Raw genomic sequence first — 25,452 nt, 5'->3', positions numbered from 1 at the left:
CTCTCTCTTTCCGCCGTCCGTTTTCCCTGCCCAGTAAGCCGCCTTGAAAGGAAATATTACAGAAACTACGCTGAGGGGAAATAACTGGCAGTCAGCGGTAGACGGGGAAAGGGCAGGGGGTGGTGTTGAACAAGGATTGGGGTGTGGGTGTGGAAGGAGGGGGTGGTGGCGATGGGCCATGGTGGAGGAGAGAAAAACACAGAGACTGTACAGTTGCAGACACATGTTGGTCGACTAGCGTTTGTTGTTGTCTCACGTCAAACTGTGTATCTCGTATTTAAGTGGCATTATGAAACCTATATAGATATAATTATATATCTGTATTATCTGTATGATTTTTTCTTAAGATGTGATTACATATTAGAATGTCCATCTACAGTAGGTTTTTTAAACTATGTTTGTGTGTGTCTGTACGAGTGTGCCTGCGCGCACGCGCGCGTGTGTGTGTTGATACCCTCACCAGCATCAAACTGATCGATACAAGACCAGTTGTGATCAGTGAGGCGAAAAAAATCGCAGCAGGAGGTGAGCAGAAAATCAGAAAATCGATCAGGGGGACCGAGCAAAGATCACCTGACCAGAAATGATCGTGTAATCAATTTGCATCTTAACCGCCATCCCTCCCTGAAAGAGGGATGTCTGGACAGAATGGGGGACCCTCTCTCTTTCCGCCGTCCGTTTTCCCTGCCCAGTAAGCCGCCTTGAAAGGAAACATTACAGAAACTACGCTGAGGGGAAATAACTGGCAGTCAGCGGTAGACGGGGAAAGGGCAGGGGGTGGTGTTGAACAAGGATTGGGGTGTGGGTGTGGAAGGAGGGAGTGGTGGCGATGGGCCATGGTGGAGGAGAGAAAAACACAGAGGCTGTACAGTTGCAGACACATGTTGGTCGACAAACGTTTGTTGTTGTCTCACGTCAAACTGTGTATCTCGTATTTAAGTGGCATTATGAAACCTATATAGATATAATTATATATCTGTATTATATGTATGATTTTTTCTTAAGATGCGATTGCATATTAAAATGTCCATTTACAGCAGGTTTTTTAAACTATGTTTGTGTGTGTCTGTACGAGTGTGCGTGCGCGCACGCGCGCGTGTGTGTGTTGATTCCCTCACCATCACCAGCATCAAACTGATCGATACAAAACCAGTTGTGATCAGTGAGGCGAAAAAAATCGCAGCAGGAGGTGAGCAGAAAATCAGAAAATCGATCAGGGCGACCGAGCAAAGATCACCTGACCAGAAATGATCGTGTAATCAATTTGCATCTTAACCGCCCTCCCTCCCTGAAAGAGGGATGTCTGGACAGAATGGGGGACCCTCTCTCTTTCCGCCGTCCGTTTTCCCTGCCCAGTAAGCCGCCTTGAAAGGAAACATTACAGAAACTACGCTGAGGGGAAATAACTGGCAGTCAGCGGTAGACGGGGAAAGGGCAGGGGGAGAGAGAGATGGGCAACAAGGACGGGGGTGTGGGTACAGTAGGAGGGGGTGGTGGTGGTGGCGGAGGAGAGAAAAACAAAGAGGTACAAGTAGAGACACACAGCAACCGACAAGACGGGTGCTGAGACAGACACCATAGTCTTCAAACACTTATAAACATGCAGAGAGTAACAGAGAAAGAGAGAGAGAGAGAGAGGCTGCGACCATTGTGAATCAGTATGCTCCATCCCTTTTATTTTATGAGAATGCTTCAATGTTGCATAAATCACACTGCCTTTGGGATTTATTTATTTGGTTTTATTAGAGTGGGACAGCAAGAGAGAGAGAGAGGGGTGGGGGTGGGGGGACTCCAGCCTCTAATAAATCAGCGCTTTTTCATCCCATCCACATGATTAAAGTCACCTTGGTGTTGCACTGATCATGTAAACAAAATGCTGATCAAGCCCTTGGGAATATTTTGTTGCTGTTTTGTTTTAAATATTAAATTGTTCGAGAGCATTGTTCGCAAGCACGCACTGTTTGTCAACTGCTTCTTGCTAGGACAGAAGGGTAGTTTTATACATATGCTTCACAAAAAGTTAACGACCACATGGGAACCTGTATAGCTTCCTTCTCGAGGGCATGGTGAAATGTTGATGACATTTCTGTCAGACACTCCGCAGTCATTTCTTATTGTGGAATGATCGTTTCCGAATGAAACATTTTCGACAGCAACAACAACAAAATTTTGCTGTTCGTTCATTACTTTTGTTTCTTTCTGATTACATTTAACTCCTCGCTCGAGAAAGTTGTTCGAATGGGTATGATGCAAGTTAATCGCCTTGTGTACAACTTTTTATCGAAGGGAAAGACTGGTTTACATGGATTTTTTGTTGAGCTATGAATAACATGATAGATGGTAGTCAAGCATGCATGTACACACAGACACACATAGACACACAGACGCAGACACACAGACGCAGACACACAGACGCGCGCGCGCGCACACACACACACACACACACACACATGGAGAGATAAATAGGAGAGAGAGAGACAGACAGACAGACAGACAGACAGAAACGGAGGAGGAAAGGAACAAGAACAAGAAACAAACCCAAATTACATCAAGGAAGAATCTATTTCTCTGTCGCATCACGCCGCGTGGCTTTTTCTGAGTTTGCCTTTTCTTTTCACTGTCCCTGTGGTGTCCCCTCCACAGCGCAACTCCTTTCCAGCTGTGCCTCTGTGGCTTTTGTGGTCGGCGAGACCTTAAGCCAAATTGAATTGAATCCCTACTGTGCTTTTCCTTTTCCTTTTTATTTTTTCTTTTATATGTGTGAGTAGGTGAATGGGTGCGTGAGTGTATTGGGGCTTGAACACTCACGTCAAAAAGAACCACCGGAAATCGGTGGACGGGTGAATTTACCTGATTGGACCAGTGCTTCTGTTTCCACACCTCCTTGAAATGGGCACCACCGTGCAGCGTGTAAGTAATGGCGGTGGTGGCACAGTAGTTCAGTATGGAGAGTGACAGTGCAATTGCAGCATTCTCGACTCAAGATCAAGGGCTCGCTTTATCATGATAATAGATGATAATTATATTAGTTGGTGACTCGCTTGGCATGGTAAATCGCTTGTTTCTTTCAGTTACAGATTTGCAGGACACGCAGCAGTAATTTTTGTACAGTTGGTCCGCTCTCTCACCTTTTAAACCAGCAATATCTTGGTGTATGTGAGGTTTGAATACATGTAATCTTTTGCTATAAATGCCAATGTTTAATAGTGTTTTTTTCGAGGGGTTGTTGTTGATTGATATGGATAATTTAAAAAGGTATATTGTGCCTATCCTCGGTCAGAAATCAAGATCTAATCGCTTTACAAACACGGAGTCGTTTGCTGTTGTCTGTAAAGTATTGCATATCCTGATCTTTAAAACGCTTTCCACACGTCTATGCTTTGAATATGCAGCGTTGCCTTCTGTAGCAATAATTTACCTCTCTGATCGAAGCTTGAAACCAGAGGGCCCAGCTAACGAGGATATCATTGGTTGGTCCACACGTTTGATTCGGTGACGGTCAGTGTTATGGACGCTGGAAGTTATGGCCGATTTGCGTTCTGGCTTTGATGGATCAGCAACACCGCATTCATGTGTGTTTACGGGCCGGCTGTCTTGGGCAGGCTTTTGAGCTGGCAGGAGGGAGGAAGGGGTTTGTGGACGGAGTGGGGGTGAGGAGAGAGAGGGTGATGATGGTGACAGGGATGGGAGTTATTTGTTCGTGTCAAAAGGTGAAGAGGATGTTTGATGTTTTATGAGGGTGATCTTTTGGTGAACATCCCTTTGGGAACAAGGTTTATGCCTGATCGACTTCTCTCTCGGCGTGCAAGCAAGTTTGCTCTTGATGAGTGGTGTCTGTTTTCTTTTCTTTTTTCTTGTGTTTGTGTGTGTGTGTGTGTGTGCGCGCGCGCGCGCGCGTGCTCCCGTGCATGCGTGCATGTCGGTAATAAACTCTTAACTTTGGCATTTTTACGGCTATTGCTCAGGATAAACAATCCAAATTTTGTTAGAAGAGTAAGGCGTTTCTGCGACTGCTAATCAGGGTGGGAGTTCAAAGAGCAAGACCATTACCAAGGTCATATTACGTCTAGCATTCATCAAACTTGTTATTGTGACACGATGCCAGCAATATTGAAACTCTGGATCAAAGGTCAAGGTCACAACTCGGCACGTGAAGAGAGAAAACAATCTTGAAGGTACAAGGATTATAACGTCTTGGTTTCTATCTTAAAAAACAACAAACAAACCATGATATGTTCACAGTTTCACAGTTTCAAACCACTCTGAAAGGTCACCGAAAACTCAAACTCGTGTTTGGAAAGAAAACCGAACTGGAAATCGCTGTGGATGCAGTGAGATGTGTTTTTGCTACTGTGAAAACAGGATGAATCAAGATATAGCTAAGGGGTTTATGGGATCTCTTTCTACTGCAACTGTTTCATCAAGACAGAACTTTGTTTTTTGTTTTTTGACATACAAGCACAGTTGCTGAAAACGTTTTTCCTAACACTTTCAAAGAAAAAAACACACATCATAATGTAGTTTTGTTTTAATTACAACATTCAATTTCTCATACACAGTTAAAAAGAATCAGAAATAAGCCTGTTCCAGCAAGTGAAATAAATGTTATACAACATCATAAAAAAGAGAAAGAACATTAATTAGTGTCGTTTTTCCAGACCTTATAAAATTTGCACCAACGTGAAAATCAACGTCAATGATCATTTTCGGTGAGAGGTTCAGGTTGATGTTTGCATGAGGCACGCTCTGAACTCGGCCCAACACCCATTATTAATGAACCATCAGCTTCTCAGGCTACCGCTATCGCTGTTTCGGTTGGTTGATCAGCCGTACCTTCCCAGACATGCAGCCTCTCCGTTTGTCTCTCTTTGACTGTTTCCCTGTCTCCCCCTCCCTCCCCCCCCCCTCTCTCTCTCTCGTGTGTGTGTGTGTGTGTGTGTGTGTGTGTGTGTGTGTGTGTGTGTGTGTGTGTGTGTGTGTTCTCCCTCTTTGGATCATCTCTCTGTCTCTCTGTGTCTGCCTGCCTGTCTGTCTGTCTTCCAGTTCATCTGTCCACATGTCTGGCTGTCGGTATGCTTGTATGCCTGTGCGTCCATCCGTTTGTGTCCCTGTGTCTGCGTGTCCGTTTTTGTGTGTGCCTTTATACACATGTACATATCATGTTTGTATATGTACTCAAATCCACACAGAAAATTCTCACGTTGATTTGATTCAGTCTCTTTATTATCTATCTTCATACCTATGTATGTTTTCTTTGTATTTTTACTGAAAGTATTCACACTTTGATTTCATTTCACCTCTTTTGTCTGTCTTTTCAGATCTGAACAGCACCAGTAAGAAACTGAGCGACTGCCAGCTGTAGACTGCCATCTTTTTCCACTCTCCCACCACCCCACATCCCCACCCCCACCATGGCGTACCGCTACCCCAGCACCTCCAGTATTAGCAGCGCCCACAGTCACGACCAAGACAACGACCACGACAGGTATGACCGCCACCACCACCACCACGACCACAGCCATGGGCGGGGCCGCTACACGAGCACTCCCAACCTCAGCAGCAGTAGCAGCCAGAGCCACAACCAAAGCTACGGGCGCTACGCCAGCACCACCAGCGTCAGCAGCGGCTACGGCCTTAGCCCTGGGTCCGGGCAGAGACCCAGCAGCTTCTGCTCGGACTACGGGTCTGGCTACGGGTCTGGCTACACCAGCCCGGGCTACATGAGTCCCGTGCTCAGCCCCACCACCTTCCGCTACGCGCAGAGCCCGCCCCCAACCCCCTACAGCCCCTGCAGCCCGGCGGCCATGAAGCTGTTCGACATCAACTGCAACCCACACGAGCAGACCGAGTTCGAGCAGAACGTGGAGTTCCACCAGGCGCCCGACACGTTTCCCTGTGGCCACGTGCTGTGCCACCATTGTCTGCGAAAGTTCATCAAGTCTCTGGGCGGGCCGGCCGGGATTAGGGCGGCCCGATGCCCTGTGTGCCGCATGGAGGTGAGTTCTGCTGTGTCCTTTATAGCTGTGAGCGATTCTGCTGTGTCCTTTATGGCTGTGAGTGATTCTGTTGTGTCCTTTATGGCTATGACGAATTATTTTGTGTCCTTTATCGCTATGAGGAATTCTGCTGTGTCCTCTTAAGTTATGAAAAATTCGGTTGTGTCCTTTATGGCAATGAGCAGTTCTGTTGTGTCCTTTATGGCTACGAAGAATTCTGCTGTGTCCTTTGTAGCTGTGAAGAATTCTGCCGTGTCCTTTATGGCTATGAGTAGTTCTGTTATGTCCTTTATTGCTATGAGGAATTCTGCTGTGTCCTTTGTGGCTATGAAAAATTATTGTTATGTAGAATTCCGTCTTGTCATTTATGGCTGTGAGGAATTCTGCTGTGTCCTTTATGGCAGTGAGGAATTCTGTTGTGTCCTTTATGGCAGTGAGGAATTCTGCTGTGTCCTTTATGGTTATGAGGAATTCTGTTGTGTCCTTTATCGCTATGAGGAATTCTGCTGTGTCCTTTATGGCTATGAGGAATTCTGCTGTGTCCTTTATGGTTATGAGGAATTCTGCTGTGTCCTTTATGGCTATGAGCAGTTCTGTTGTGTCCTTTATGGCTATGAGGAATTCTGCTGTGTCCTTTGTGGCTATTGAGAATTCCGTCTTGTCATTTATGGCTATGAAGAATTCCGTCTTGTTATTTATGGCTGTGAAGAATTCTGTTGTGTCCTTTATGGTTATGAGGAATTCTGCTGTGTCCTTTATGGCTATGAACAATTTCGTCGTGTTCTTTAAAGCTGTGTCAGATGGGCGCAACAGTTCAGTGGTTAAAGCGTTGGAGTTTCAGTCTGAGGGTCCTGAGTTCAAATCTGGTCGATAAGGGTGGACATTGTTTTCCTGTCTCCTTGGTCAAGAGATGTACAGACCTGCTAGTGCCAACCTCTCCCCCCCCCCCACCCCCACCACACACATACACCCCACCCCCGTCGTGCGTATACGCATGCAGATCAAATACGCACCTTACGATCCCGTAATCGATGTCAGCGCTCGGTGGATTATGGAAACGAGACTATACCCACATGCACACCGCTTAAAACGAGGTATGACTGCCTACATGGTGGGGTAAAATCTGTCATACACGCAAAAGCCCACTCGTAGATCATACGAGTAAACGGGCTATCAGAAGCCCACGAATGCAGATGAAGTAGAAGGCTATGTCCTTCTGTTCGATGCTCTCAAATTAGTTCACCTTTCACACGATATACAGAAATCGAGATGTGTGTCCAGTCCTACTGATCAAGAGGCCGCTCTTTCGCCCGAACTGTTGAAAGAAATTGGACATGTTCAACATCGACGAAAGAGCTTTCGATCCGTAAACGCGTGTTAATGCCCATGTTTATTATAGAAAGCAGAGAATATTGATAAAAGCTTCTGGTTATAAACGTCCCGGTGCAATATCCGGTTTATTTGCTTAATTCAATCATGAAATTTGCTTTTAAAACGAACATCGATTTTAGATTTTTTGTCAAGCGCTTGTGATTTAGAATGGTTCTTTCCCCGAATACAGTGTGAAAGAAACGCTTAATTTACGGCTGTTGGGATTCAATTCAAATTGCTGTAAAGAGATTTTTCTGATGACATTGTGAAACAACCGTTTGTATTTCTTCAGTTCAAATTCAGAAGATTTTAATGTGTTGGATGCTTGTTGTTTTAGTACAACTGTTAAGTCAGGCATTTAAAATATTCCTGCCGGATTCTCCATTGACCAGTTATATCAAGAAAAAGTATAACGTGTGCGTCCAAACCATTGCACTATCTTACGTGACAGGAAGACCAGTGTTAGTTATACTTGCGCTTCTGTTTTTGCTGTTTTATTGTTGTTGTTGTAGTCACATGTTTTACTTGCGTGATTCGGTGAACGTGTATGTGGTATCTACAACTTGGTGTGTTTCTGAGCTGTGTTGCATGAGCGAACTCTGCAGGTTATGTATGCGTAGCATTAAGGATTGTTATAAATCTGTGGAATTAGCGTAGACGTGGGGAAATTCTTACCGCTAAACAAATTTAGCACTGCAAAGATAGCTCATGCGACCAGGGGTGGGTTACATGAGCGAACTTGGCAGCGCTTCGTTTGCTTATCGTTTGGAATGTTTCTAACTCCACTGTAAATCCCACACACTTAGGAACATTCTTAGCAAACTCTAAGCAAACTTAGCGCTGCACAGATCGCCTCGTGCATCCCGGCCCAGGCCTGTGGACCTGACCCTCTTCAGTGCCTCAGACTGATGACTGGCACGACCCACCTGCACCTTGTCCAGCCTCCATACACCCTGGACACAGCTCAGGCAGCACGGGTGGGAGGAGCACACACACACACACACACACACACACACACACACACACACACACACACACACACACACAGCACTGCACAGATCGCCTCATGCGACAAAGCCCAGGATCGTTGTTCCACGCACCTTCCAGCAGACTCGGGACCTAACTGTGTGACTTTGGCACGGCTTGCAGGTGAGCGGGGAGGACGTGTCCCTGGCCTCCGTGGGTCTGCCCAGCGACCAGCAGCAGGAACAGGAGGCGCCCATCTCGCTGCTGTCCAACTTTGATGAGATCGTCAAGAAGTTCAACGGCATTCAGCACGGGCTGAGGCGCCTCAAGGACGAGAGCGTGCAGTCCCGTTCCATGGGCATGACGTACACCAACACCGTGTGCCACCTGTGTCACCAGTCACACCCCACCCTCAGGGTCATCCAGGTCAGTGTGTGTGTGTGTGTGTGTGTGTGTGTGTGTGTGTGTGTGTGTGTGTGGTGCTGATGGTGGTGTTGGTGATACTGGTTTAAATGATCCCTTCTTCTTTTTCTTCTCCCGTAACTGTGTAAAGAGTTAAGACTCATTTGGAGCGCCGCACTGATTCCAAGTTAAGCATTCTTTTGACAGGCGTGTGTGAACGCGCTTTGGTTATTGTCATCGGACACGATTCAGTGCAGTGTAAATGCATTCTTCTTCGTATCATTTTTAGTAGTAGTAGTTGTAGTAGTAGTAGTCACCGTCAGACATGTTTTGTCTTTCATCTTTTTGAAATTCGGGTGTGAAAGCGCATTCAACCTTTGGTTTTGTCTTAGCACAAGATTCAGTGCTGTAAAACTGCGTTCTTCTTCTTCTTCTTCTGATCCTCCTCCTCCTCCTCCTTCCTCTTCTTCTAATAATAATAATAATAATAATTTTGGAATATTATGACCTATTCACCCAGGAGCACAACCATCTCGAGGTTCGCCACGAGCGGCCGGCGGCCTGGAGGAGCCAGTACTTCTACCGGCTGCAGCAGGGCAAGGTGGTGACCACCTTCTACTCCAAGGTGAACGCCGCCACCATCTGCGTGCCCTGCACGTACCGCGAGCTGCGCGAGGCCAAGGCCATCCTGCCACCGGAGGTCCACCAGGCCCTGCCCGATGTGGACCCTGGACAGAACCAGCAAGTGGCACTGGCTGAGGTCAGGGTTTCGTTGTTGTTGTTGTTGTTCTCTTTTTTGGTTTGTTCTTTCATTAATTCGTTCGTTCGTTCGTTCTTTCATTCGTTCGTTCCTTCCTTGTTCATTCCTTCATTCGCTCGTTCCTTCCTTGTTCATTCATTCATTCCTTCGTTCCTTAGTTCATTCCTTCATTCCTTCCTTCCTGCCAGTCTTCCTTCTTTCTTTCTTTTTCTTTTTTTCTTTTTGAAGGGTTCGGACGGTGGTGGTGGTGGTGGTGGGAGGGGCCAGGAAGGGAGTAGGAAGAGTGGAGTTGGGTGGGGGGTGGGGGGGGGGGGGTAAAATTTGAATTTGGTGGTGGTGAGGGGAACGTGACATGAATGAAGATATGTAGGAAGGGTAAAGGAGGTGGAGAATGGGGGGATATGCGTGCGTGTGAGTGTGTGTGTGTGTGTGTGTGTGTGTGTGTGTGTGTGTGTGTAAAAGGAATTGATAGAGTAAAAAAGAAACGCATGCATACATAGAAAATTATATGTTTAACCACCCACAAAAAAAAAAAAAAAAATCTGATACCCACAAAACACGAAACGTCAATCATTTCACTCCATGGCTTACAAGTATGCTCATTAGTGAGAGCTGTCGCCTCACTGTGGTAAAACAACGCTTGTTACAGGCGAGGATGTCAGTACCAAATCTTTGTTTGGATTTCTTCTGCAGTGACTGCATTGCTGTTGTTCAGCAAAATCAGTCACACCATTTTCACTCAAAAGTGCACAAAAAGTCGTAACTGCGACTTAGATTGATATCACATTGATCTCATTTCAACACCTTTCTTCAGCAGTTCATTTACAGCCTTAAAAATACACTCAAAAATGTAGTAATTGCTTTTTTTTAAAAAAATTAATGCCACATTGATCTTTTTGCACTAAGGTTCAGCAGTTCTGTAGCTGATTAATCAACTACACTTTTCTCACCCATGTTCAGTAGTAAAGGAGCAGCTAGATAATCAATTACTCTTTTTCACCAACTCACTTTTAAGGGTTTTATAATCAAGTACTCTTATCGGTAAAATTCAGCAGTTAAGAAGCTAATTTATCAACTACTCTCTTTTCACCAAGTTTCAGTAGTTAATAATCTACTTGATCCATTACTCTCTTTTCACCGAGTTTAAGTAGTTAAGAATCTGCTTGATCCACTGCTCTCTTTTCACCGAGTTTAGGTAGTTAAGAATCTACTTGATCCACTACTCTCTTTTCACCAAGTTTCAGTAGTTAAGAATCTACTTGATCCACTACTCTCATTTCACCAAGTTTCAGTAGTTAAGAAGCTAATTAATCAGTGAATTACTTTTTTTCATCGAGGTTAAGTAGTTAAGGAACTAATTAATTAATCAAGTAATGTTTTTCACCAAGGTTCAGTAGTTAAGCTAATTAATCAACTACTCTCTTCTCACCAAGGTTCAGTAGTTAAGGGTTTGATTACTCTAGTATCATCAAGATTCAAGCAGTTAAATGAGTTAGTAAACCACTATAACATATCGACTAACCCCCGTGACTGTGACAGGTGGGCAAGATCATGGCCAAGAACACGGCCCCGCTGATGGTCCTGAAGGGCAAGAACGTGATCGAGGTGGACCACAAGATCCGCGTGCGGGAGCGCGCCGACCGCTTCCAGTTCACGGACACCGCGGGGCAGGTGGAGCGGATGGTGCGGCAGCAAGAGGAGGACCTGCTGCGCCACGCCACTAAGCAGATCCGGGACACGGGCCAGCTGTACCACGTGCAGGAGAGCAACGAGGTCGAGGTGGACAACGATGAGACCATTGTGTAAAAAGGAAAAAAAAAAGAGCAGCACAGTGGTGGTGTTGGTGATGGTTGTGACAGGAGAGGGGGACGGGAGGGATTCGTGAACTGAAGGCCTCGCTAGGGCCTGTGTTCAGACTCGGATGGTTTGACTGAGTGAGAGAAGAAGAAAGAATGGGGACTGCACAGAAATAGAAGAAGAAATAAGAAAGGATGCGGACAGAAACAGAGCAAGATGTGTGAGCAATCGAAGAACAGGAAGTGAACAGAAACAGAAGAAATTAGAACAATAATGCCCACAATAACAAGACTAACGACATAAACATAACGACATCAGAAGTGGAAGCTGTTGAGTCTCTGTAGGGGGTGGGGAGGGGGTGGGGGGGAGAAAGAAGAGAAGGAGGTTGGATGGATCGTTGTTGGTTCTCCGGTGAGAAGCTATGATCACAAAGAAGCGGCGGAGTTGGTAGTGGTGGAGGTGGTGTTGTGGGGGTAGGAGAGCGAGGAGATTGAATGGATGGTAGTGTGGAGATTCGGGCAGACACTGATGAGACCTTGGTGCAGTGTGGTGTTCAGAGGAGACCGGATGGATGGATCGCTAATGTGGTGTGGCGGTGATCGTGTGGGACTTGTATTCATAATACATGATACGGGATACTTTGTCATCTCCAGTGTGTACTGTTTCCGTGAGGATTGTGTGGTTCGTGGAAGTAAAGAGACCCAGATAGAGAACGAGAAAATTGATGAGTATTTGTTTTTTTGGGAGGTGCGGGTGGGGTCCTAGGAGGAGAGGGAAGGAGGTTGAGGAAGAAGAGGTTATTTTTCCTAACACCAACATCCACAAAAGGCTGTGCTTTTCTTTTGAGGAGATTACTATTCATCGTAAAGAGATCAACGGATAACCAGGAAGCTGTTGTGTCAGGTATTTTTCTTTTTTTAATTTTCATTAATTTTTTTTGTTGGGGTTGTGGTTTTTGTGGTTTCTGCCAGTGAGATCCGGAAGATACTGGCCTTCATTTGTGGAGATTGATATTTTTCGTCAACATATACAGAGAATATTGGGGCTCAATGTCGGAAGCTCTGTAGTTCCTCGGAAGAAGACCGGAATGGGTAGTGAAGAGACTGGTGCACAGTGGGTGGTGAATTGTATTCCACACGAAAGAGACTGAGCTGGAGGATGTGTGAGTCAGTTGTTTTTCTGTTCGTGGGTTCATCGCAAAATCCTACATGGAACAATAAAAGGGAGACCGTGTTGTAACAGTGGAGACAGTGTATTATTCTACGCAGCGATTATCGAGTGGGAGTACTTGTGGATTGGAACCTTTTCAAAGAGATTCAGATATTGATGCTATGAGACCAAGGTGTGTTTGTACGTAAGCGTGTATGTGTGTGCATGAGTGCGTGCGTGCTTGCGTGTGTGTGTGTGTGTGCGTTCGTGTGATGTGTGCAAGGGGAGGGGGGGAAACAGCTGCACCAAACTGGCGCTATTATCACACCTCCATAGAAGGACTGGCTGCAGAGCAGTTTTGAGAGGATCAGGCCTTGCAGGTGTGCGCCTCTTTCAGTTTCCAAAGGACTACCCAGCTACTTCTTTGTGAAATCATTGGTGAAAATCGCTGGCTGGAATGTGAATAGAGTCTTATCCATAAGGCCTAAGCCTATATAAACCTCATTTCTGTCTCAAGGGATAACGGATTGTTAATTTCGAAGACACTTTTTTACTGTCTCTGTATATCTGTTTGTCTCCCACCCTGTACCTCTTTCTCTCCACGTCTCTACTTTTCCTTTCTTTTACCCATCTCGTTTGTTTGAAACTGCATGGAACCCATGGAATGGGAAGACGGGGGTAGGTTGGACAGAGAGTGGGGTAGCCGGTGTGTGAGGGGCTCCATCCGCATACTAACAGGAGGAACGAAAATGTACGGCTTTTTCTCTGCTGAGGTGTGCATAGATCTTCGCCTGTTTGGGAGTTTTGCTTGTACAGTAGATGTGTACTGATGCCTTTTTGCAGAAAGTTTGCTTGTATGGTGCTTCATTCAAATCGATTATCATGGGGATGCGCTTATTAAGAAACAGAACAGCAGAAGTGAAATGGGACACATGTCAAGAAGAGCGAGAAGTGAAGTTCGTGCTCATGCTAGATGCAGAAAGTAACTCGTTTACTTCGCTTTGAGGGATGGGAGCGGACGGAGGGGGGGATGGGTCTTGAACTATGCATTTTGTTTGGAGCAGAGGTGGACTCTCTTGTAAATACATTCCGGTGATTTTGGTGGTCTATTTTCGCACACCCAGTGCGACATTGTGCTTTTTTTTGGTTTCCGACACACAGACCTACTCATGATGTGGTTGACTTGGCCTTGTATGAAATAGTTCAGACGCGAGGAATGTGTTCAAACCTGGATGTAAAGCCATTGATGGATTGGAAAATCGTTTATTTGAGAACGTAATGGAGATTGCACGTTCGTTACTGCATGTGTGTAAAAGTGCAGTATTGCGTGTTTGCAATAGTGTGTTTTTGTATTGTTTGTGTTTGTAACAATGCAGTATTGCCTGTTCGTAATAATGCATGTTTGCAACAATGCGGTATTGCCTGTTCGAAATAGTGCATGTTTGCAACAATGCGGTATTGCCTGTTCGTAATAGTGCATGTTTGTAACAATGCGGTATTGCCTGTTCGAAATAGTTCATGTTTGCAACAATGCGGTATTGCCTGTTCGAAATAGTGCATGTTTGCAACAATGCGGTATTGCCTGTTCGAAATAGTGCATGTTTGTAACAAAGCAGTTCATGGATCTTGGGGACTTTGTGTCGGAGCTTTGTTGGAATGCCGAATGCATGTACATTGTGTCTGTCAAACATGCATATATATATATATATATATATATATATATGTGTGTGTGTGTGTGTGTGTGTATGTGTATGTGTATGTATATATAATTATTATTATTCGTGCAGAAGAATGGAAACGATAACCTGCGGTGAGCAACGCAGCAGCGATAAGACCGAAGACATTTGTACAGAGCTGCTTTATGGTGGCATATATACATTTATAACCATGACGGTGATGCTAAATGTGTCACTTTAATTAGGTGTTTGATTTTTCAGTGCAAAGTGTTGGAGTTTAATAAATAAGGCCAGGTTTTCCTGTTTCTGGTTTCCTGATACACCTTTGACTTTTCACGATAATGGGACTGATGATCATGAGCACGGGCGTTGTACTGCTGCATTCGTTTGACTTCCTTAAGATCTGATAAAGAAACTGAAATGATTGACGGGTGTAAGTAACCATATTGCGAAGGTAAAATTTGTTTTTCTTGATTAATTTTTGTTTCCTCGTTTTCCTCTGTGGAATTACACTCTGGTCCCACTAGCTTTAATTAACTTATATTCATTAATGCAAGACAGGTGACGGGTGTAGGGTGCAGACCTGCAGTAATTTGACACTGAAACTATATGTTCGGAACTGAATATCAGTATCCAGAAATGACACATTTGAAAGGGAAACACACACACACACACACACACACACACACACACACACACACACACACACACACACACACAAACAAAAAACAACAACTAACAATAACATATAATTCAAAACAGTTTTCAGCAAGAGAATCATGTAATGACATTACCTTTTATCGGCAAAAAAATAAGGAGACTGATTGAATTTCATTGAACCAGACTGGGTGGCAAATAACAGAACTCATAAGCAGGTTGATGCATTGCTCGATAGTTTTGATTAGATCCGAAAGCCAAACAAATCACGTTTCCTCCTAGCGCTTTCCCTCCCAACCAATCTTCCTCCCGCAACACGATATTTGCAGAGACAAGCTGCTTGTTTCTTTCAGTTGTTCATTTATAAGTTTATGAACAAGCCTTCTGTTCGTCACGGAATGAAGAGGAAGAATTTTGTTTAATGACCCGTCTCACATACCGGCGATTGTAGACATTTTGTTAAAGTATTAATTTTCACATTTGAATGTTATCGTTTAGAAGGTGTACAGAACAACACAGTGACAAATTGCTATAATTTTCTCGCCTTTTAAATCCTAGGATGATGTGCTTTGCTGTTCTTAATGTCCGCGGAAGGAAGCCCAGCGAATCCTCAAAACTGGGGTGGTCAGCGGCGCCAGTTCATATGTCTGACCAATGTTTCTGTCTTGTTTGAAGTCTGGTTCGCTTCGAGACCCGGTGTAGCACCTCTGAATGAAACCAAGCACTGTTTGAATACTGCTGGAGTCAGCCCAAAAGCACTCCCCTGTGAGTTATTTCAGGGCATTCCGTTTTGTTGTTATTCCATCCCATTTCCCCCGCATGAACTCCATCCCCCTTTTCCTTGGAATATAATTATTTATCCCCCCCCCCCCCCCCCCCCCCAAAAAAAAAAAAGTATTACAATACGCATTTTGGAAAGCCAAGACAAATCTTGAGGGGGTTATTTTCGGACAGAACCACAACGACTCTATCTCGTGTTAAAAAAAGGCTTCAGAGGAGTTATTTCCGGATCATTTGCCCCCCTTCTCCCCCCTCCCCTCCCCAAATGATTCCCTACGGAGTTAGTTTGTACTAGCTCTGAAATATGCCCCACTCGTGTTCTAGTGGAGCTGATCTGGTATTGCTCCTGAATGACTGCTGGAGTCGAACAGATACCAGCTGTCACTGACACATCATGGAGTGCTTTCGGGACCAGGGTTGGGTCGCATGAGCGACCCCTTAGCAACGCTGAGTTTGCTTAGTGTTAAAAAATATTCCCAAGTCTACGCTACTTGACGCTATGCAAACTTAGCGCTGCTAAGAATGCTCATGCAGCCCAGCCCAGGACTAGAATGCGTTGGGAGCTAGTCCCACTTTGCTTCGTTCCCCCAATGATAAACTAATTTGTGCTTTTTGATATATTTACTAACATTTTAAGGGCCTAGAGGCATTTGCGGGGCAAGTGTTGCGGTCTTCCGCAGGCTAACTCCCCCCACTGGAGTCATTTTAGGCTTCACACAGAACGACTCCTTGGATTTATCTTGAGGTGGGGGTCATTCTTTGGCCATAACACCGGTAAACTATTGACTCCTTGGGGTTATCTTGAGGTAGGGGTCATTCTGGGGCCATCACACCGGTAAACTGGACATGGATCAATACGTGTCCTGCGCTGAGACTGAAGTTTTCTGCAGTGAAATGCTTGACAATTATGGCTGCTCTCGAATTTGTTTCGTTTTGTTTCTGCTTTTGCTGGTTTCTTCTGATGTCGTTTTCTGTTCTCCAGTGATATGCTTGAGTGTTACGAGAGCGGCTTTCTTTCAGTCTCAGCCACCCATTATTTGTAAATGTTACGAAATTATGATCGATCAGAGCGCATTTGTAGACATGCTTGTACTTTGGTTATTTCTTTTAGATGTGTGTGTGTGTGTGTGTGTGTGCGTGTGTCTTTTGAATATGCGTGCGTGAGTGGTCACGCACGTGTGAATATAATTATGTGTGTGCACCTCTTTTATTACTCAATAGCATGACAATTTTTCATACCATGAAAAATAGCAGATGAATGATGACCTTAGAGACTTAGTTTAAGACAACAGTGACTAACCTGTACTATTGAATGTGCGTGTGTGTGGAGCTACGTTTCTGTTATTTCTATTATTGATAAGCCTCACATCCTCAGTTTATATGAAATCAGCCAGCTCTTGAGAACTTTCCGTTTTCGACGTTTGTGCGAATCCAGAATCACTACAGAACATGACAATTTTCATGGTGTGCTGCAGTGATTCTACTCACTTCACCAAACTCAAAGCACCAAAAACAGACTCGTGGACTTCGTATTATTTGAACAAGAAACGTACAGCGTTGATAAAGCGAGGGGATGTTTTGTGAAGAGAACACAGCCATCTTATAACAAATACTTCTTATGTATTCCCTGAAAACGAAATATCTTGTGGTGATGAGCTTCCACTGCGGTCCCTTGAAAGAAAGTGCACTTCTGTGAACATGAACTGTCAGCCGACACTTGAGAAAGCGGACGGGAATTTATTTACGGAAGTGTTGATGTGGGGCTGAATTATTCCTGTTCCCAAGCGCGCCCATGAGAGATCGTGTGCTTTGCTTCACGTTGTGAGATCTGAATGGAGGAGGAGGAGGAAGTTGTTTCTTGACAGACAATTGTTGTTTTTATTTTGTTTTGTTATCATTATTTTTTCCTTGTCGTCTTGTGCTTTCATCTGTGTGAAAAGAAAAATGGTTTCACATGCTGTTGTGTAAATAGACATTTTGCTCATTCATCTTTTTTTGTGTGAAAAATATTCCATGCTTGCCTCGATATGTGCCATTGAACTCTGACAAAGTTTCATGTTTTGTTGAATTTTAAGTTATTGTTGATCACCTGTCTTTCTTCTTTATATTTTCGACTACTTGAAAATTGAGGGTTGCGTCGAGAGAATGGGGTGAGGGGGGTGGGGGGTATGGGGTGCTATGTGTAACTGGCATTTTCAACACTGTACTGCAAATACGAATGACATATTCAGGGCACGGGGAAGAACCTAGAAGAGAAAAATCGATTTTCCTTGAAGAACACAGCCTTTATTTTATTAGATATTTCAAAATCAATTTTGATGCTTTGAAGACATGAAAGCAAAACAGTGCCAACAGGCAGAGGAGTAAGCTGAGTAATGACATGGGATCACAGACAGACAGACACACACACACACACACACACACACACACACACACACAGAGGGACAGACACACTCGCACATACACACACGCATATATATATATATATGTGTGTGTGTGTGTGTGTGTGTACATAAAAATATAGAATGTGTGGATTGGGGCAGAGAGAGTGTTCTGAATGAAACGAGTGGGTTCAGAAAACGGGATGTGACAGGCAGGAAACAATTACGAGGTGTACCCTTACAATCACAACAGCATGTCCTGCCTGTGTACAGAAATCAAATCATTACTGTCAAGATTCTGTCTCACTGAAGCGCCCAGAGAAGTAACGTCAAAAGTGTCATGTGCTACCCCGCCCCTCACCCACCCCAATCACCCCACCCCGTCGGGGAAGGGGAGAGATATAAAGGGAAAGGTGGGTGGGCAAAGTGTAAGGCTTCGAAAACATTCCAAGTCTGTTCTTTTATGAAGAAGAGAAAAATCGAATTGTTCCTGTTTTTGAGTTCTGCTCGTTTGTCACACAGCTTGTGATGGTGGATTCAAGGTCCGGCCCTGTGTACAGGGTATAATTGTAAGGTCGTTGGTTGATCACGGAACTGCATTGTACAGAAAGGACCGACTGTTTCTCTCGTGACTCCTGTGCCTTTAACCCCCCCTCCCCACCTCCCCTCCCACCCCGAAGCTTTTTTGACATTTTTCACAAAAAAAGTTCTTACCAGATTTGTTGTTGTTGGGTTTTTTTCTGCTTAAAAATCTAAAGTGCCTCTTATCTTGGAGCCTGGATTCTTCTTAAAGTCGTAAAATTATCGGAAACGCATATTGCAGAACAAACCCTTTGCACACCTATGGGGATATAATTTGTTATTTAGAATAATTACATTTTTGACATTTGAAAGAAATCATCTTCAGACATGATTTGAATTGTGAATACAAGAGATCGAGCAAAACTAAATTTGTTTTGTTCCCAGTATAAGAAAAGGAATATCCCATCCTTACACCACACACACACACACACACACACACACACACACACACACACACACACACACATACACACACTCTCTCTCTCTCCCCCCCCCCTCCTCTTTCTGCCTTTCCTCGCCTTCTCTCTCTAAGCCCCCCACTTCTCTCTCTCTGTCTCTCTCTGCCTTTCTCTCTCTCTCACTTTCACTTTCTCTCTCTCTCTCACTTTCTCTTTCTCTCTCTCTACCTCTTTCCTTTCCGCCTCTACCTCTCTTCACTGTTTGTCTCTCACTGTCACTTTATTTCTCTGCCCTTCCTCTCTTTCTTTACCCATCATCTCTGTCTTTACTCTCTCTCTCTCTTTCTCCCCATCCTCTTTCTGTCTTTCCTCGCCTTCTCTCTCTATGCCCCCCCCCTCTCTCTCTCACTCTCTCTCTCTCCTACTCCTATCTTTCTCCCTCTACACTTCCTATCATTCTCTCTCTCTCTCTCTCTCTCTCTCTCACCCTCCAGGCCACCCCCACCTCTCTCTCTCTCTTCAGAAGAAGAAAATTGTTTACCTGGCACTCTGCCAGATTCGATCGGACACTGCATGATGCCCGTCAGGTTTCTCCTGGCCTCGGAGGGATTTGTTCATGGCCAACTACCGAGGCAAACAGAGCCCCCTCCCCTGCCCTGCCCCCTCCCCCCTCCAGTTTTACCCTTCCGCCCGTCTCCCCCTTCCCCTCTTCCAACCTTCCCCTACCACTCCTCCCCTTCGGCCCCCTCCGCCATGGCAAAAAGTTCTGCTGGACTTCGGGGAGGTTTTTACCTTTAAACAAAACTAACCGTTCTTGCGTGTTATTCATTTGATGCCGTTGTTTTTCTTACAGTGCGTGAGTATCTGATTTCTTTCTTTTAATTATTTGTTTATTCATCGATTTATTCAGTTATTTGTCCATTTGTTTGTTTATCTATGTTTGTGTCCGGTCGACCATACAGAAGCTGCTCTTCCAGATCACCTTTAATTAATCGTGGAAATGAAAATAATAATGCTAGCAGGCCAATGTTTATGACAATAGAAAATTACGGACATGTAATTATTAGTGTGAACTTCAGATCTTAACTTTTGTTAGGGGAGAGAGAGAGAGAGAGAGGGGGGGGGACAGACACACAGAGAAATATGGTTTTCAACTTCTTTGTTAGGGCTTTCTCATTACTTTCATTGTTTGAGAAAATGTTCTGTTTGTCTGTCTCTCTGTCTGCCTGTTTGCCATCGCTTCCCTCTTCGAAATGTTTCTGCCCACAAATTGTGGCTCTGTTCAGAATGAAAGAGATAAAAATATATATATAAAAATATATATGATGAATTGATGAGCCTGGCAGTTCTGGCGGTGAAGTGCTCAGCGCTATTTGCCGTTGTCGTTAGCTTGCGTTGTTTTGCCTTGTATAGTCTTCCTCCAGCCAAACTTACCAGTTGCCCTGAATCATGCTGTCACTCCATAATCATATCTGATTCTCCGTGAATAGAAATGATATGCATACGATTATTAAGTATGTAATACCGTTATGCAGATACCCATATGTGTAAGCCATTGCACTTCTATGGTGCAGAAATTCAAATTTTATGTCGTTACACTTTAATTTTTTTTTTCAGTTATATACCGTTGTGCAGACACTGAATCCAGAACATACAAGATAGGATCATGATTGTCGTGTGTGTGAGTGTGTGTGGGAGTGTGTGTGTGTGTGTGTGTGTGTGCTATGTGCACGGGAGTTGGCGCAAGCGTGCTACTGCAATCCTGAGCGGAAGCAGAAAATTGGACACAATTGTAATGGTAGCTGTAAAGTGGAACAAACCTCACACACACACAAAAAGCCGCCACTTGGAACGGTGTCTCCTATTACGGGGTTATCTGCCCTGCCCTGTCTGTGTCTAAAGGCCTTCTGTCAGTTCTCTGCACTTTGTCAACGGTGACAAAATAATGCATGTACTGGATCAGACGGTTTTGGATGTAACAACAAGGCTTGCGTGCAACTTTGTCAATGGCGGGAGCATGGGGTTAAGGGAGGGGCAGAAAATGTTTGTTTTCATGCCTCGCCCTAGTACCTGGGTATGCGTGAGAGAGAGAGAGAGAGGGGGGGAGAGGTGATGGGGATGATTTACTGTATAAAACACTCAACACATTTGTGGTGTTATATATGTGGGTGGTAGGGTACGAATCGAAAACTGGCACTTTGGTGAACGATCAATACGCCACGCAACGATATATATATATATATATATAGAGAGAGAGAGAGAGAGAGAGAGAGAGAATACGATTGATCTATTGTGTAAACCTCTAAGCGTAGACATAGTCGACAGTTGGGAGACGGGCGTGAAACCGAAAACTGAAGCAGAAGTGAACGTAATTATACGATCAATATTCCACCTAACTCAGCATGAACGGTTTTTTTTTTTGTTGTTTTTTTGGTTGGGGTGGGGGGGGGGGGTCATTTTTTATTTATTTTAATTTTTGCTTATTTTTTTTTAAATCACGGTAATTTCCCCTGTCAGCTGGCTGTCGTCTTTCTTCCTTTGATCCTCTCCCCCCCCACCCCCCACCCCACACCCCACTCTCTCTCTCTCATCTCCTTTGTTTTTATTTTTTTGTTTTTTTTTTATAAAAAGTTCTTCGGCAGTCTTTCTCTGTGTCTTGGTCTCTGTATTTCTCCACCTTTGTCAGTCTGTCTGTCTCTCTTCCATCTCTCGCTCCCCTCTACTTTCTCTCTCTCTCTCTCTCTCTCTCTCTCTCTCTCTCTCTCTCTCTCTTTAAAGCAAGACTTCCAGCAGACAGGAATTACGTCTGGAGATGGAGAGGGGAATTACACCGGGAGGTGGCATCGACCATTTGGCCAGCGATAACTATTAGGCCCACGGCACCACATGAGCGACAGTTAAAAAAGAAAAGAAAAAAAAGAAAGTGTTTGTTGAACATTTTCTCTTGCTTTGTCCTTAAAAACAAAACAAAAAACAACAACAACAAAACCGAAAAAAAAACCCAAAAAAAAAACAAACGAAACAAAACCCCAAAACCTTCCAAAGAGTAAGGAAATTTAACTGTGGCACGAATGTGTGTGTGTGTGTGTGTGTGTGTGACAGAGAGGAGAAGAGAGTGAATGCTGTGTATTTTGCAAAAAGAATAGACAGATTTTCAGATTTTATGTGGATCGTCTTTAATTAAAATAACACGGAATATAAAGTCTTGAGAGAGAGAGGGGGAGAGAGAGAGAGAGAAGGGGCGGGGGATGGAGGGGGTGTGAGGAAACGAAACGAAACGAATTATATTTAATTCATCCAGCTATATCGGACACAACACAGATTGCACCAGCCTTTCATTCGTCCTTCACTCTCGTCTCAAAGAAATAGGAGCACCCTTTACCGATAATGACGAATAGTGCGAAAGGTCTGTGGCACATTACCGACCATCATTGCATTTCCTTGACTCAGCTTGATACGTCTGACAGAACTTTTAACAGAAGAAAAGAATGATCTTTCTTTTTTTTCTTTTTTTCGTTCGTATTCCTCCTCCTCCTTCTCTCCCTCCTCCTCCTTCTTCTTCTTCATTCATTTAGGTATTCATCTGTTGTAGGGATTTTTTCCCTCTTTTTGCGGGGTGTTGGGGGGGTGGGGGCTAAGGCTTGCTTACATATGTGATTTGTTTGTGGTTTGTTATTTGAACTTCAAAAAAAACTTTCTTTACTTACTATTTACAACATTTAACTTGCAAAATCAGTGGATTCGGATCATGATGTTTCAAACTACTTAACGCTCTTTTCTAACATCACTTAGCTAATGTCAGTTTATTTCCATGGAAGTTTGGACAGATGAAACTTTTACATTGAGAAACCGATGCCTTCTTTGAATGTGGGGAAAATGTACATTGAAGAAAATATCAGAACACCTCAAGGTTGTGTGATTTTGCAACTGTGTGTAATGAGTTGTGTCACAGTAAGAATTCTACCGTTTTGGAATCGTTCGTGATATTGTGGAGCTACTTAGAATGTATATAGTGTTCGATCACATCACGATGGCAACCACTGTCACATTGGTTTTTGTGGTACTGGTGCCCAGTCATCGTCAATATAATGGTCTCCTCAATGCGTGTCTAACCTGTTGTTGTGGGATGGTGTGGAGAGTGTGTATGTCCATTGTAAACTGCATTTTGAAGACGCTTCATGTCTAGTCGAGTTGGGGAGGAGACATGTATGGATCTGATCGGTTCAGTTCAGTTATTCAAGGAGACGTCACTGCGTTCGGACAAATCCATATACGCTACACCACATCTGCTAAGCAGATGCCTAACCAGCAGCTTGTGTATGTGTAGATCTCTATATAGATCACCAATAAAAGAAAACGACTGTAGAAAACGACGACAACAACAACAAACAACAACCATCGAATACGATTTGACTTCAATGTCACCTCTCACACTCCGAACTCATGCCCTTCCCGACAGCGCCCCCACTCTCCTCCCCCCGCCTTCCGCACACCCACCCCCACACCCATGGAATGGAAAAGAAGTAAAATGCAGTGATTGGTGTGTTTAATGCATCGCCTTCGCCCTTTCACCGCCTGTCACATTAGAGTTCAAAATTCTCTTGCGCTTTTAACACAGAAAAGATGGGTGTCTGAGAATAGCTGGGGATTGCTCCTACGATGTGTAGAAAATACGACCTGTCCTACCACTGAACATTAACAGCAGTAGGTTTATGGATAACAGACCCATGATCTGGTCACCTTTTAGTGACATGGGTCCTCTATCTAGCTGCTGCATTAATGTGCGTTTGGCGGTGAAAGGGTTAAAAAGTTACTGGAGTAGAAATTGGTATTTTATTTTATCTTGTTTATTTTATTTTATTTTATTTTTGTTGGAGTACATTTTAAAAAGAGTGAAGACGAACAGAGTGTTTTGAAATCAATGATTTGGATAATGAAACACCTCTCCGAGCTTGAATGCTACTAATTCTGTCCGATGTCATTCTACTTCTGTTGTTATGTATGTTTGTGAACCTCTTTCAGTTGTCGTAATTCTGCTTGTTATGAAACGACGTGTTATACTTGTGCTTCGGTTGACACTGAAGAGTGACAGGTCAATACGTAAATGGATATTGTACATAATTCATATGCATGTACATGGAATAATGTCTCAATGTTGTGTGGTGTGGAAAGATGAACTGGAGAACATATCTTTGATTTTTTTAATTATTTAAAAAAAAAAAGGTGCTACCATCGCTTTTGCTGATTTTGCTTTTTAATTATTTTAATCATTAATTTACAGTTAATGTTTTGTTTTGAGCACTTGTTTATTTTGCAGCGCAAATAATATATGCACTCGAGTTTTACGTGCATGTGAGTGAGTGCGTGGGGTCTGTCTGTGTGCATGACTATTGGTGTGTGTGTGTGTGTGTGTGTGTGTGTGTGTGTGTGTGAGCGCAGTTTTCCCTGAGGGCAAAAATGTTTCTTGTCTTGTTCGCTGTAACATATTATAATGAATATGTAATGCTGTCAATATGCCTTGAAATTAATGTTAAAAAGATGATTTCGTGTGCAATGGCCATTTGTTTATTTTATTCATTAAAAAGGTCGTTTTTAATGATTTAGTGATAGGTATAGACTATACTTGAACTTTGAAATATTTTGCTTGACAAGTAAAAGGATGATCGCAGGATTATGAAGCGAAGTAGAGTTGACGCTGAAAGAAAGAAAGAGCTGCATAATGTTTTATTCTTCTGCTTTTTCGTTCATGGTTTTGGGTAATATGGTATCGCTACAAATTTAGGGATTACTTGTCCAAAGCTCTAAAGTTTTCAGTCACACTTTTTGGGGGTGGGAGTGGGGGTGTGGGGGGTTAAAAAAAGATAGTTCAAGCTTGGTTTCTGTAATCTGCTTGCATGTGATTAGAATGTAACATGGATTTCTAAAGTTTTGATTAAATGTGTACATTTAGTTATAACTTACGTTTTTGCTAACGGCCTGTGAGTTTTCGACATTTAAGCATGCAAAACTTTTTTTTACGCTCATTTTTTTAATGGGTTACTTGTACGCATGTGTTTCATTTTATTATGACTTGATTTGCTTTAGAATAATTTTGTTGACAAGAAATTAATGCATTCGTTTTTAAGAGTTAGAATTTCCGTGTAGCATAAAGTCCTCTGCTTTTATTTTTTGATCTATGAAGCTGGCTGAGTCCGGTATGCTTCGACAGTGTGTGTGTGTGTGTGTGTGTGTGAGACTAAATTAAACATGCAGTTTTCATTCTTGTCGGTGTCTTTCATGTTTTCTATTATTCTTTTTTTTTTTTCTCTCTCTCTGTTGTCTATTTCTCTATTGGAAAGTGGCTTTATTCTTTGAAACACTTTCAAATATTAATTCGGACGTTGTGAAACATCCACTAGGATGGTCATTTTCTCAGAAGTGCATTTCCGATCTTATTTTCATCATTTTGAGGAAAAACAGCAACAAAAAATAACAAACAAACAAAAACAAGCAAAAACCAACAAAAAAACAACAACACAAAACACAACAACAACAAAC

General features: G+C 43.6%; 1 protein-coding gene across 3 annotated transcripts in view; it reads left to right on the top strand.

Annotated features, from left to right (window-relative positions):
- LOC143297927 (uncharacterized) overlaps positions 1-14,819 on the top strand; it is a 66,012-nt gene extending 51,193 nt beyond the window's left edge. For all 3 annotated transcript variants that reach the window (XM_076610513.1, XM_076610514.1, XM_076610512.1), the window contains exons 2-5: positions 5,319-5,996; positions 8,517-8,759; positions 9,256-9,495; positions 11,035-14,819. In XM_076610513.1, the coding sequence (XP_076466628.1) occupies positions 5,412-5,996; positions 8,517-8,759; positions 9,256-9,495; positions 11,035-11,301 (1,335 nt within the window). In that variant the 5' untranslated portion in view covers positions 5,319-5,411 and the 3' untranslated portion in view covers positions 11,302-14,819. The remainder of the gene's footprint in view (positions 1-5,318; positions 5,997-8,516; positions 8,760-9,255; positions 9,496-11,034) is intronic.
- The last annotated feature ends 10,633 nt before the right edge of the window (positions 14,820-25,452 follow it).

The sequence above is a fragment of the Babylonia areolata genome, chromosome 23 (assembly GCF_041734735.1).
Source record: "Babylonia areolata isolate BAREFJ2019XMU chromosome 23, ASM4173473v1, whole genome shotgun sequence".
NCBI classification, from domain to species: Eukaryota; Metazoa; Mollusca; class Gastropoda; order Neogastropoda; family Buccinidae; genus Babylonia; species Babylonia areolata.
This window is presented reverse-complemented; position numbering and strand designations above follow the sequence as displayed.